Source organism: Alligator mississippiensis, chromosome 5, assembly GCF_030867095.1.
Source record: "Alligator mississippiensis isolate rAllMis1 chromosome 5, rAllMis1, whole genome shotgun sequence".
NCBI classification, from domain to species: Eukaryota; Metazoa; Chordata; order Crocodylia; family Alligatoridae; genus Alligator; species Alligator mississippiensis.
Window position 1 is genome coordinate 178,563,162 of NC_081828.1, and position 10,781 is coordinate 178,573,942.

Consider the following 10,781-nt stretch of genomic DNA (forward strand, 5'->3'; position numbering starts at 1 on the left):
TCATGCATACCAACATAAAAAGCATACATAAATGAAGGAATGAAACCTGAATACCTAGATCGAATATTGCCATAACTGCTGCTGATATAATCTATGCAGAGTGCAATCATGAATCAAGTAATTTTAATAATGTGCACTCATATGTTTTATAAAGGTTTTAAAGGTTAACAGGAGAGGTTGCTGCATACTGCAAACCAGTGTTTGTAGTCAATTTGAATTCCAAACATAAAGGCTCTACTTTGTTGCTGTTCAGGAATGTTTGCATGCATGGTCTTCTGAATATACATGTTTAGGAAATAACTGTTTACGGGAACTGCCTGTGGGAATTATTTATAAGCCAGAGTGAGCAAATCAGACTAAGGGATGTTAAAGTTGAGGCTGAAGGCTCCAATCTTCTCCAGGCTCACTTATGTACATCCAAGGTTTTCTGCCATTGACTTCACACTTTGGAGGGTAGAAATTGAAATTTAATGTACATTATTATTGCTGCATCATTTTTAGCTGATTAAGGAAGCCATTACTGTTTACAGTGGTGTCCGCGTTCTTGGGCTGCAAATTACATTTTGGTTTGGGTCATGTTTCTCACAAATGCCACCTCCCTTCACAAGGAAGGAACTGTGGACCTCCATGAGAGATGTCATCCAGCTAGGGGGTCTGGCTTATAAAGGGGAACGGTAAAATGAAAAACTCAAATAAAAAACCTCTCTGTGGTACTGAAGTGGTACTTTGAAACAGAAATATTTCAGCTTGAAAACAAAAGAATTTTCATTTTCAGTTTCGTTTGCAAGTCAGTTTTCTCCAGAGGAAAAAAGCTCATATTCCAGCCAGTTCTTATAAGAAACCCAAAGATTTCCTACCAACAATGAAAAAAGTGACATTTTAAATTCCCAGTTACTTAAGTTCTCCAAAGGAATCAGGTATGAAGTAGTAGAAGGACTTCACAAAACTGCTTAAAAAGATGATGTGCCAAAACAAACCTTCCAACTGAAAGACAGTGGTGCAACTAGGGTGGGGGCAGCAGGGGCAACTGCCCCACATGCCAACCAGGATGGGAGGCAAACCCCACCCCCACCCTGAAGAAAACAGGTTTTGTCCCAGCCACATGATTACAGCAGCAACAGAAACAAGAAGTTGCCAGTACCCTTGTATATAGCAGCTGCCTCAGGTGCCCAGCCACGTTTTTACACTACTGCTGAAAGATGTAAATTTTAGCAAACAAAGCAAATGAGAAGGAGATGATCTCAGTAGTTTAGGCAAAAAAAAGCTTTCCTTTCCTTCTCATTTTTGTAACCTTTTGCATGAAGCTATTACACAACTGATACTCTTGGGATAAGAAAATCCTAAAGACAGGAGGTGTTATCAAACATTGTATATTCAAAAAGGTCTAGTCCTGAAATGGAACTACTCGCGTTTCTTGATTTTGTCTTGAAGGGAATCAAAATACACACACGCTTTCCAGTTTAAGAAAGCACATCTGACAACCTTCCATATGCCAGAAAGATAGTCCAGTCCATAGATAAAGATAGTGTACTGCTACCTAGCTGAGCAAAATGAGTTTCTTTGTTTCTGTTGCTGGGGAACCAGAGCATCATTTCTTCAACAAGCTACTGCCCAGGAGCTATAGTCCAAGGCCTGGAATGCACAGCAGTTCAGAGAAGACTGGAGTGAGAAGACATCAGGAATGTTTACCTAGCTGAGCTACTGACCTAGCAATTTAAGGAAGTTTACTTCAGAAATTGTGCCTCCCTGTTCCATATCTTTTCTGAAAATTATACAGTGTGCAGAATAAACAGAACTGAAATGTTCTGTGTTGGTTAGGGTGACCATATTATTTTGAAGGAAATCCAGGGTGGGGGACACCACATACACATGCCTCCAATCCCGTGGCTCCCAGAAGCCCTGATGCAAGAGTCAGTTTGGGGGCAGGACAGCATGGAGGCCCAAGGCCAGGCTCCATCCCCTATATACAGAGGCTGGACCCAGCTGGGAGCGGACCCTGTGCAGTAACCCCCAGGCTCCAACAGCCCACACATAATGGCCACACAGTACCTCCCCGCACCACCAGCAGCTGCACCCTGGACATGAGGCTGCCGGGGCAAGAGGCCATCCCAGCTTGCCCCGCACAGGTGCCTGAGTCCCAGCCCTGACCCCAGCCCCCTCCCCCATCTCACCCCACCCTGGCCATTCCCCCACACCCCTCCTGGGCAGGAGGAGCAGTGCTCAATCCAGCCTGGCCTCCAGCTTCCAGCCACTACTCAAGAGGAGCTGGGCCAGGCATATGCAGGCAGGGCGGTGCCACAAATCCAAGACTTTTGCTTCAATTTTAGCCAACTGGCCAGGCAGCCTATGAAATCAGGACTCACCTGACCAAACCGGGACATACTGTCACCCTAATACTAAGAGAGTGTAAATATGCATGAGTTGAAAGTGGGAATGGAAATGGATGCAAGGGCAGCAACCTCTGTGACTTCTGAAGAAATGTATAAATAAACATTGCCTGATGCCAAATAAAGAGAAACTAATCTAGTTTTGAAACAAAGTATAGCCAAAGAACAATAAAAGGAGTAGGATGCTAGAAAGCCACTGTAAAACATAAATGCACCTGCTTATCATTACCATTAGTTGTGAGTGAAGCAAATGGCTCTTGGCTGATAGCAAAGTTGACTAACAAAGACTATATTTGGTTCTAACACCAGGTTAAATCCAGTGAAGGATTTAAAAGCAAAATATGAAGCTGTAGGTAAACACAAAGGGTTAATAAAAGGCAAAACAACAAAGCTGCATGTGGCTAAAAGTGCATTATAAAATTTCTAAAGGCTCATTCTCTCCCTTACACTGTAGAAATTTATGGAAAGGCAATAAAAAGTACTGCAAATGTAGGAAATAATTTTACCTGTGAAGTTTAGTGAGTGACTGTATGAACGTTTATGCTTTCAAAAAGGGTGAAAGCATAGAATCTGTAGAAAATACACACAGCGTAAGTCAGCAGGACGAGCCGGAAAATCTCTGGCATGTGAAGTACCCGCAAGTAATAAGTGTAGAAGTACCTGGATGTGGAGGAGTGGCTTTCCCTAGTTATTGCCCATATGCCTACAAAAGTGTACAGGTTTGCCAGAGTGCTGGAGGCTTTCTTTCAAATGTTTCTTTTTTTTTCCTGGTAGGTTGCCACAGTCTGGGTTCTGATCTCAAAGCAGCTCTCCTTTTTTTTTTCTTTTTTTTTTTTGTATAAAAGGATTGTAACTGCTATTTTCCATTTTTCTTTTCTATTATCTCCCTCCACACCAATCCCTACCCTTCCCCCCCAGGAGGGGGAGGTTAAGCTTGGTTGTTCTTTTTTTCTCTTTTCACAAAAGCTGAAGAGGAAACTCCCCAGATTAGCTTATCATAGCTGTTGGTTTGCTGTTTATTCCCTTTCATTTTATTATTTATCAAAGTTTTATTTCCTTCTTTCTGTGTCTTCAGTATTTTTTCAAATGGTTTCCATGACAGAGGTGGCACCAGCCCCCTTGATTCTTTTTTCATTTGACGAGCTTTAGTTAAAGTGCCCCCTACCACCATTTTGAAGCACGGAGATGCAGAATACACAAGATGCGGAAGCTGCTGGATCATGCTAATTAGTAGACTCAACTAATTACCATGTATCAGAGCAGACGTCCAGCATGTGTGTAGGTGCCCGTACTGACTATCTGGCCTGCCAACTACCTACTCAAGTATGCTTTTTATCAGGGGACCCTCTGCCTTTAAGCAACCACTGTCTATTTTTCATTTCATACCTGTACCTTGTAGCACTTCTTGACCATTAACTTGCATTATCAATGAACCCCACAGCTAGTACTATGCTTGCTACAAATCTGTCCTTTCTGGGGGTCATGAAAAAAACCTTTCCAGGGCTCAGTGTGACGAGCAGCTCTGAATTTTGGGTTCAGAACAGTTGGAGAGTTTCTTGACCTTACTACTTTAGACCCACTATGCCCAATTCCATCTTTCTGGCGCACACTTTTTTCTCACAAATACAAATTTTCTCTCCTTCCTGAGAAATTTTTGAAATTCCTGCTGTTGTTATCCTCTTATGAAAGGATGAAGTGTGGTGGAGGCTGCCCCACAGTCTTTCTGACATGTACGTTAGTGACTCTGCAATGGGCCTTCGGCTGAATAGCACTGGGTCAAACTTATTTCTAAATACTTTTGTATTATTTTTATTACTATTGAAAAAACCAGTGTTCATGCAAACTCCAACCCCTACATGCAGATTAGAGATGCACTTTCGAAATTTTTTTCTCCATATAGCTGAGAACTGCTTTTTTCCTTTGGTGAAATGAAGCCAATCTTGAAGTGTAACAGAGCAGCTGTTTAACAGCTTTATTACAAAATTGCTCAGGGAAGGAAGTGAAAAATACAGTTTTCATATGTAACTGCAGGGAAATTTATAAAAGAAAAAGAATTAGTCAAGTTGGAATTTGGCTAGGGCATTCAATTTAACTCTTCTATTTTTGCTAAAGAATGGAGGGATTGTTAATAACCATAAGTAAAAGAGACTTTGTTTTCTCTCTCACCTGAAAAGCTGCATGCAGCACAGTGCACCCTAGTAACATTGGCTCAGAAGCAATTCAGAGAGAAGAGAGCCATCTGCTAAACCCCCAGCACTACTTTCTGTAATCACCTGAATATTCTTTGGCAGTTTCATACCCAAGTACTTTTCAGGTCCAATTTTTCTGGGCTTGTAAAGTCTGACAGGTTAAATTCATGAGAAGGTTTGGCCATAGGTCAATATTACAGTATATCAGGCACAGATATAAAACTATATATAGCACATGGATCAATGTCATCCAAGACCATAAAAAATCTCCAGTATGCAACACAAATCCTTCAGAAGAGCTAGATTTTATATTTGGATCTTAATTCCATTCAGCTAAGAGATGGATAGAAACTCCTGTTGCAGAAAACTTCCCACTTCTTCAACATGAAAGGATCAAAAACATAGTTCTCCTGATTTTATTTGGAATAACTTAAGTGTCTTTAAGACAGATTCACTTATTTTGAGCATGGCACTTCCCTCCTTTGCCCAGACTACCTACTCTTTTCCATAACAGTGGCATCATACTTTGGGGAGGATCCAGTGGGATTGTGCAGTTGCACCCTCCTTTGATTCACGGTCCATCCAAAATTTAAAACCAACTTCCTGGAAGTGACAGCAGCATTTCTATTCAGTGGTGATGGAGTCAATTGACTTTATGGTTCATTATAATCTACCTGATATCTTCTAAACTCTTCATTCCACAGGTATTAACAAACCTCTCTCCTTTAAAATGGTTTTGATGGTCAACTGAACAAGCTGACCTTTCTTCTGCAAGTCTGCTGTCTGTCAGCAACTCCTGGTAACATAGTTCCTATTTCACAGTCCCGAATAATGTTTAACTCCAACTAAAACACATTAATTCAGGCATGGCAATAGGTTTCAGTGAAGCACTGGATGCACTGTCAAGATGCTCAAGAAGGCTAGATTTTTATGAATCTGAAAGAGATGTCCATTTAATACTTATAACTACAGGACCAATGAAACAACATATTTTTTTTTAATTAGTTTTGCCTAGTTTCTTGCATTTTATGGATTATATGTAATGTGGCAAATTAATGTACAGTCCAGTGAATTTATATTGGCTTTTGCTCATATCTAAAATCAAATAACATAGCCCTGGACCACTAACTAATTAGTAAAGCCTCTAGTTCCTTTTTATCTTGATAAGAATCTGCATTGTGTTACATGTGATGATGCACCACACAATTTGCACCCCAGTTTTCAAAATCCTAGATCAGCCCATGAACATATTCAAACCCAGCTTTTCCTTATCTTGAAAATCTACTCTGTCCATAAACTGTCTGTCACCACCTCTAGAACATGCTCCACATGGGACACCACTGGTATGCTTCCAAGTCATTTCTACCCTCAGAGATACCTTTATATCCTCTTTGTTTTTTTTAAATATTATATTTATATAATACACACACACACACGCACACACACACACACACACACTTGGGAGGCCTGACATGCCTCCATCACCATGTGTGAAGGTAGAAAACCTTGATAGCTGACCTTTCCCTCGCACTTATGCAATAATATCTCCTTCCATAGACAACTGGTAGGGGGTGCACATGCCCCCAATGACAGGGCCAGTGCCCCCCCCCCAACAGGCAACACCAATGCTGTCGGTAAGGCTGGTGCCCCCCCGATAGGGCCGCCACTGGCAGCGGCTTCTGCGAGTGCCCCCCCCAGATTTAGGAGGCACCAGTCACTCATGTCTCCTCCCTCCCCACAGACTTTGTGCACACCACATAAGGTTTCCCACACATTGTTCTCCTCACTTGTCCCACTGCCAAAGATACATATACCAGCATGGAAGAAGGACTGGACTTTCTCTTCTCTAAATGACAGCAAGGTATACTAAATAAATACCATGAAAGCATCCCATGTGAGAAATCCTTGTTCATATAGCCATGAAATTTGATAAAGGTATTTAAAATATTCACTACTGTTCTTGTTTCTGAAAGCATAGCCTTAAGCCTACTGACATTTCATGGTCTGTTAATACAGAGCACTTTAAATATAGAAAGGTACACATTATACATTAAAGACCATGTAGGCTCATGCATGAGATAGCCTGCATTGTATAAACGTTGGATTGTTTTAATGGTACAAATTATAAGACCGAATATTCAACACTGTTTTCAAGTTCAACATAGAAAATGACCACAAGAAATAAACCCACATCTTTCAAATCATATTTGGAGTTATTGAATAAAATCACAAGTACAGTATAACATAGACTACACAAAAATGTCACTTGTTCAAAACTTTCACAAATCATGATTTATTTCTGAAAGGTAAATGAAACCATTAGATACTGTTTCCCAGCACTTAAAGAGTTTGATTCATGCCTTATACCTCAGCATGTAAGAGTTTTGTTTCTCTTAACAATATAATATATCCAGATGCTCTCTTCTATTCAGTATTCTAAGTTTTATATCATTTGATGATCATTAAGAATGAGGTCTGGAATGTTACAGTTCCATACGCCTAATTCTGCAGTCTTACTGCTTCCTATATGTGATGCTGATTGGATATCTAGTTCAACAACTAATGATTTCACCTAACCAAGGTATTTGTATTTATCACCCTTGCAAGCTAGAACACAGATAACAAGCAGGATTCAATCCTATGGATACTTCATTTAAACGAGTAAATTCATTAAAGTAAATCAGAGTTTGGTGCAAGTCAAGTGAACTGGATCTGGCCTTGAATGTTCACAGATACATTTAGAGAGGGGCGCTGCGATTCCAAAGATACGGTCAGATTACATTTTTCACCTAACAGGTATCCACACAGAAAATGATTAAACCAAAATTATTTCTGTATTAAGATTCAGAAATCAAATACTCTGAAGTCCAGAAATTCGAGACAGAAGTTGACTCCCACGTTAACTCAATGGTGCACATTTTATACACTATGCAATGTGTGCTGGTAACATGAACAACAACACATTAGTATTTACAAATACCATAAAGAACAGCGCATCATTGAAAATGATACCTATGCAATAAGACTCAGTAACAATCCCACAATAACTTTAACTCTCAAAATTGCTAGTAACAAAATACTTAATTTCTCCACCACAACATTCCTTTAAAATATGTCATTACCATTTTATCCATTTAAGTCTTTGTTTTTCTATAATGAATAGAACACTTAACTGCTTTGTGAAGATTACAGCCACCACTGGCAAATCTAGTGAAACCTACAAATTCCTTGAACTAGACCAGAAGCACTACAATCAGTGTAAGTTAAGCACTAATTTAGTGATTTTGCTAATAAAAGTTCTCTTCAGAGCAGCAGATCTCTATAAAGTTCATTTATCAAGCACCTGTATTCCAACTGATACATTTCCCAAGGTTTAATCTGCCATTGCAACACCCTGCACAGCTTTAACAACAAGTCATTATAAAAAGAACAAGAAGTCACTCCTGTCTAGGAAACCTTTTCTCCCTTCCAAATATAGAATTTTCCCTCACAATTATCCTGGATGAAGGCTCAAGGTTGACAAAACTGTCTTGCCTAGTTACCAGCATTCCTAGACATGCCGTTTCATAACTCTCAAGGCCCACATCTCATGGCTCTGCAAATCTAAAAACCAGAGTTGTTAAGCCTATGTAGTGAAAAGAGTACACAAATGGGGCATTACACTGGGATTTCTTGGGTTTGAAACAGGGGTTGAGTGTCCCCAAACTACCCCACACAGGAAAACTATAAGAGGAAAGTTTCAATGTATTATTGTGTGTGTGTATACACAAGTTAGCTTCAAGGTATTGTACATGCACACAAACACAACTCTCTCACACATTTCAGTAGTTTAATGTTTTAAATCAGTCTCTGCTACTGACCCTTGGACACTTGGACTGATACTAACTAAGCACTTGAATTTTATAGGCAGAAGATACGAGACAATTTTTAAACTACTTTTATAAAATTTCCTTTTTAAAAAATACTAGATTTTTTGAAAAATCCAGAAATTGCTGTTTACTGTGTCTCCTTTCTTTGTCTGATATTTATATTCACACACAGAATTTCTAAACAATGTTATAGGATTACCTCAAGAAAGTTAACGTATGCTAATGGCAAATTTAAAGAAGAGTTACATTTGTTTCTGTTGGTGCTTAGATTGGGAGGATTGGCAGCCTACCAATTACTCAGTGTTTCAGGCTGAAAGAAAGGGAAACTACTTTAAGAGGAGTTGGAGCAATTATTTAAGGAACATGTTTCCAATCTGAGCATTGACAATTAAATAAATGCAAGGAAAGTTCTGCTAAATACGAAATATTTACAGCTTCTTGCCACTTGAAGAGAAAAGCGAGTTCTTTTGCATTATTCAGTACTTTTGACCTCTCTTTCTAACCTGACATGTCATTTCAAATATAGCGCAAATCTATTCTCAGTCTTAATTCTATACTGCAGGTGTGCCCAAACCTCCTGTTGAGGACCAAAGAAGATGTGCAAAACAAGCAGAACTGGGTCTACATATTACAACTCCAGCAAAGTGGTTTGGAAGACACATGATACAGATACTAGACAAGCTGCACCATTTCTGAAAAGTAGGAGAAAAATCCGTATGTTTGCTTCTGTCTATTGTTTGGTACCTACACTTCTATACTGTTTAAGGGCACACAATGACACGGTCATAAGCAGAGCTGAACTTCAAGCAATAATCCATCTTTACAAGACTGTGCCAAAGATAGAGTTACTCAAAGTGCTGTGATGTAGAAACAAATCCAACATATAGCAACAGAATGCATGTTTATAAAATCACTTAAGGCCGATCCAACTACTCCCATTGACTTAAAAGGGTTTGGGATAAGCAGAGATCCTGAAGCAGCGCGAAAGTACAATTAGTCTGCAGCAAATGCAAGGTAGGTGTTATTATACTATGTGATAAAAAGAAAACCATGGGAATGGCATCCCCCCTACACCCCCAACACTGGCTCAGTGCCCCTGTGAGGGTTTTAGTTACATGTTCAGTTGTTATTCAGATGACTCTTGATTTCTTGAATAGAAAGTAGGGACTTCGCAGCTTGGGAACAGCTCTGTGATGCACACAGCAGGCAAAGCCTGACCCTTTGCAAGTCTATAGTTTTGTCAGTGCCAGCAAGGAGGCCAAGCTTTTCACTTGCAGCGGGGAAATGATCCCGAGCTCAGGTGACACGCTGCGAGATGCAGGAGCAGGGCGCTGCCCGAGGAGTTTGAACGGGCTGCTTCTCCCAGCAAAGCGAAGCTGCGGCCCCTGGGCAATGCCCAGTCCTGCGGCCCGCGGGCAGCCCGACCCGGGAGAGGGGCCGCACCCGCCGCTCCTCCTCCCTCTAGCAGCGTCCCCGGGGAGGAGGCGCTCGCTCGCCGCCCGCCCGCCCGCCCGCCGAGCAAGGGATGCTCAGCCGAGGCCCGGGCTGGGGCAGCCCCTGGCCCGTAGCCCCACAGCCGAGCCGAGCCGAGCCAGGGCAGGGGCCGCCCGAGCCGCGCGCGGCAGCGGCGGGACAAACTTTTCCAAGTGGCCGGAGCAGCCGCAATGGCCCCAGCCCGGGCGCGGCCGCGGCCCCCGCCGCCCCGGGCGCGGAGACACTTACCGGCGAGCGGGAGCCCCTGCGCAGCGGTCCCCGGAAGACTCCCTTGATGCCGCGGTAGTGGCCGTTGCTGAGGTGCCGGGAGCTGATGACCAGGTAGCACGCCATGCGGCCCCGCGCCGCGCCAAGCCGCGCCGCCTGCGGCCGGGCCGCGCTCCGAGGCTGCCCCCGCGCTCAGCCGGCCCGGCCCGGGAGAGCGCCGCCGGCAGCAGGGCGCGCGGGGGGGCCGGCGACCCGCATGCTGCTCCGCGCCGCGCCGGAGGTGCCGCCGCCGCCGCCGCTCGCCTGGCTCCGAGACTCTCCCGGCTGCCGCTGCCGCTGCTGCAGTCGGCGCCTCGCCTCGCCTCGTCTCGCCTCGCCTCGCCTCACCTTAGCTGGCGGGGAGGGGAGAGGCGGGCGGGAGGGCGGGGGGGTGGGGATGGGGGGCGCGCCGGAGCCAGCCCTGCGCCTGGCCGGGGAAGCGGCAGCAGGTGGGAGCCGCGCCGAGCCGCGCCGCCGGGGGGGGGGGCGCGCGGCACCGAGCGCCGCGACTGCCTCCCCGCCCTGCCCTGCCCTGCCCTGCCCTGCCCAGCGCCCCCGCCCTGCGGCCGGAGCATCCTCCTCTGCCTCGGCTGCCC

At 43.6% G+C, this 10,781-nt stretch overlaps 1 protein-coding gene across 1 annotated transcript in view; it reads right to left on the reverse strand.

Moving 5' to 3' along the window:
- Positions 1–10,576, reverse strand: part of ZNF804B (zinc finger protein 804B) — a 478,890-nt gene extending 468,314 nt beyond the window's left edge. The window contains exon 1 of the mRNA XM_014603041.3: positions 10,168–10,576. Coding sequence (XP_014458527.2) covers positions 10,168–10,272 — 105 coding nt within the window. The 5' untranslated portion in view covers positions 10,273–10,576. The remainder of the gene's footprint in view (positions 1–10,167) is intronic.
- Positions 10,577–10,781: the final 205 nt, after the last annotated feature.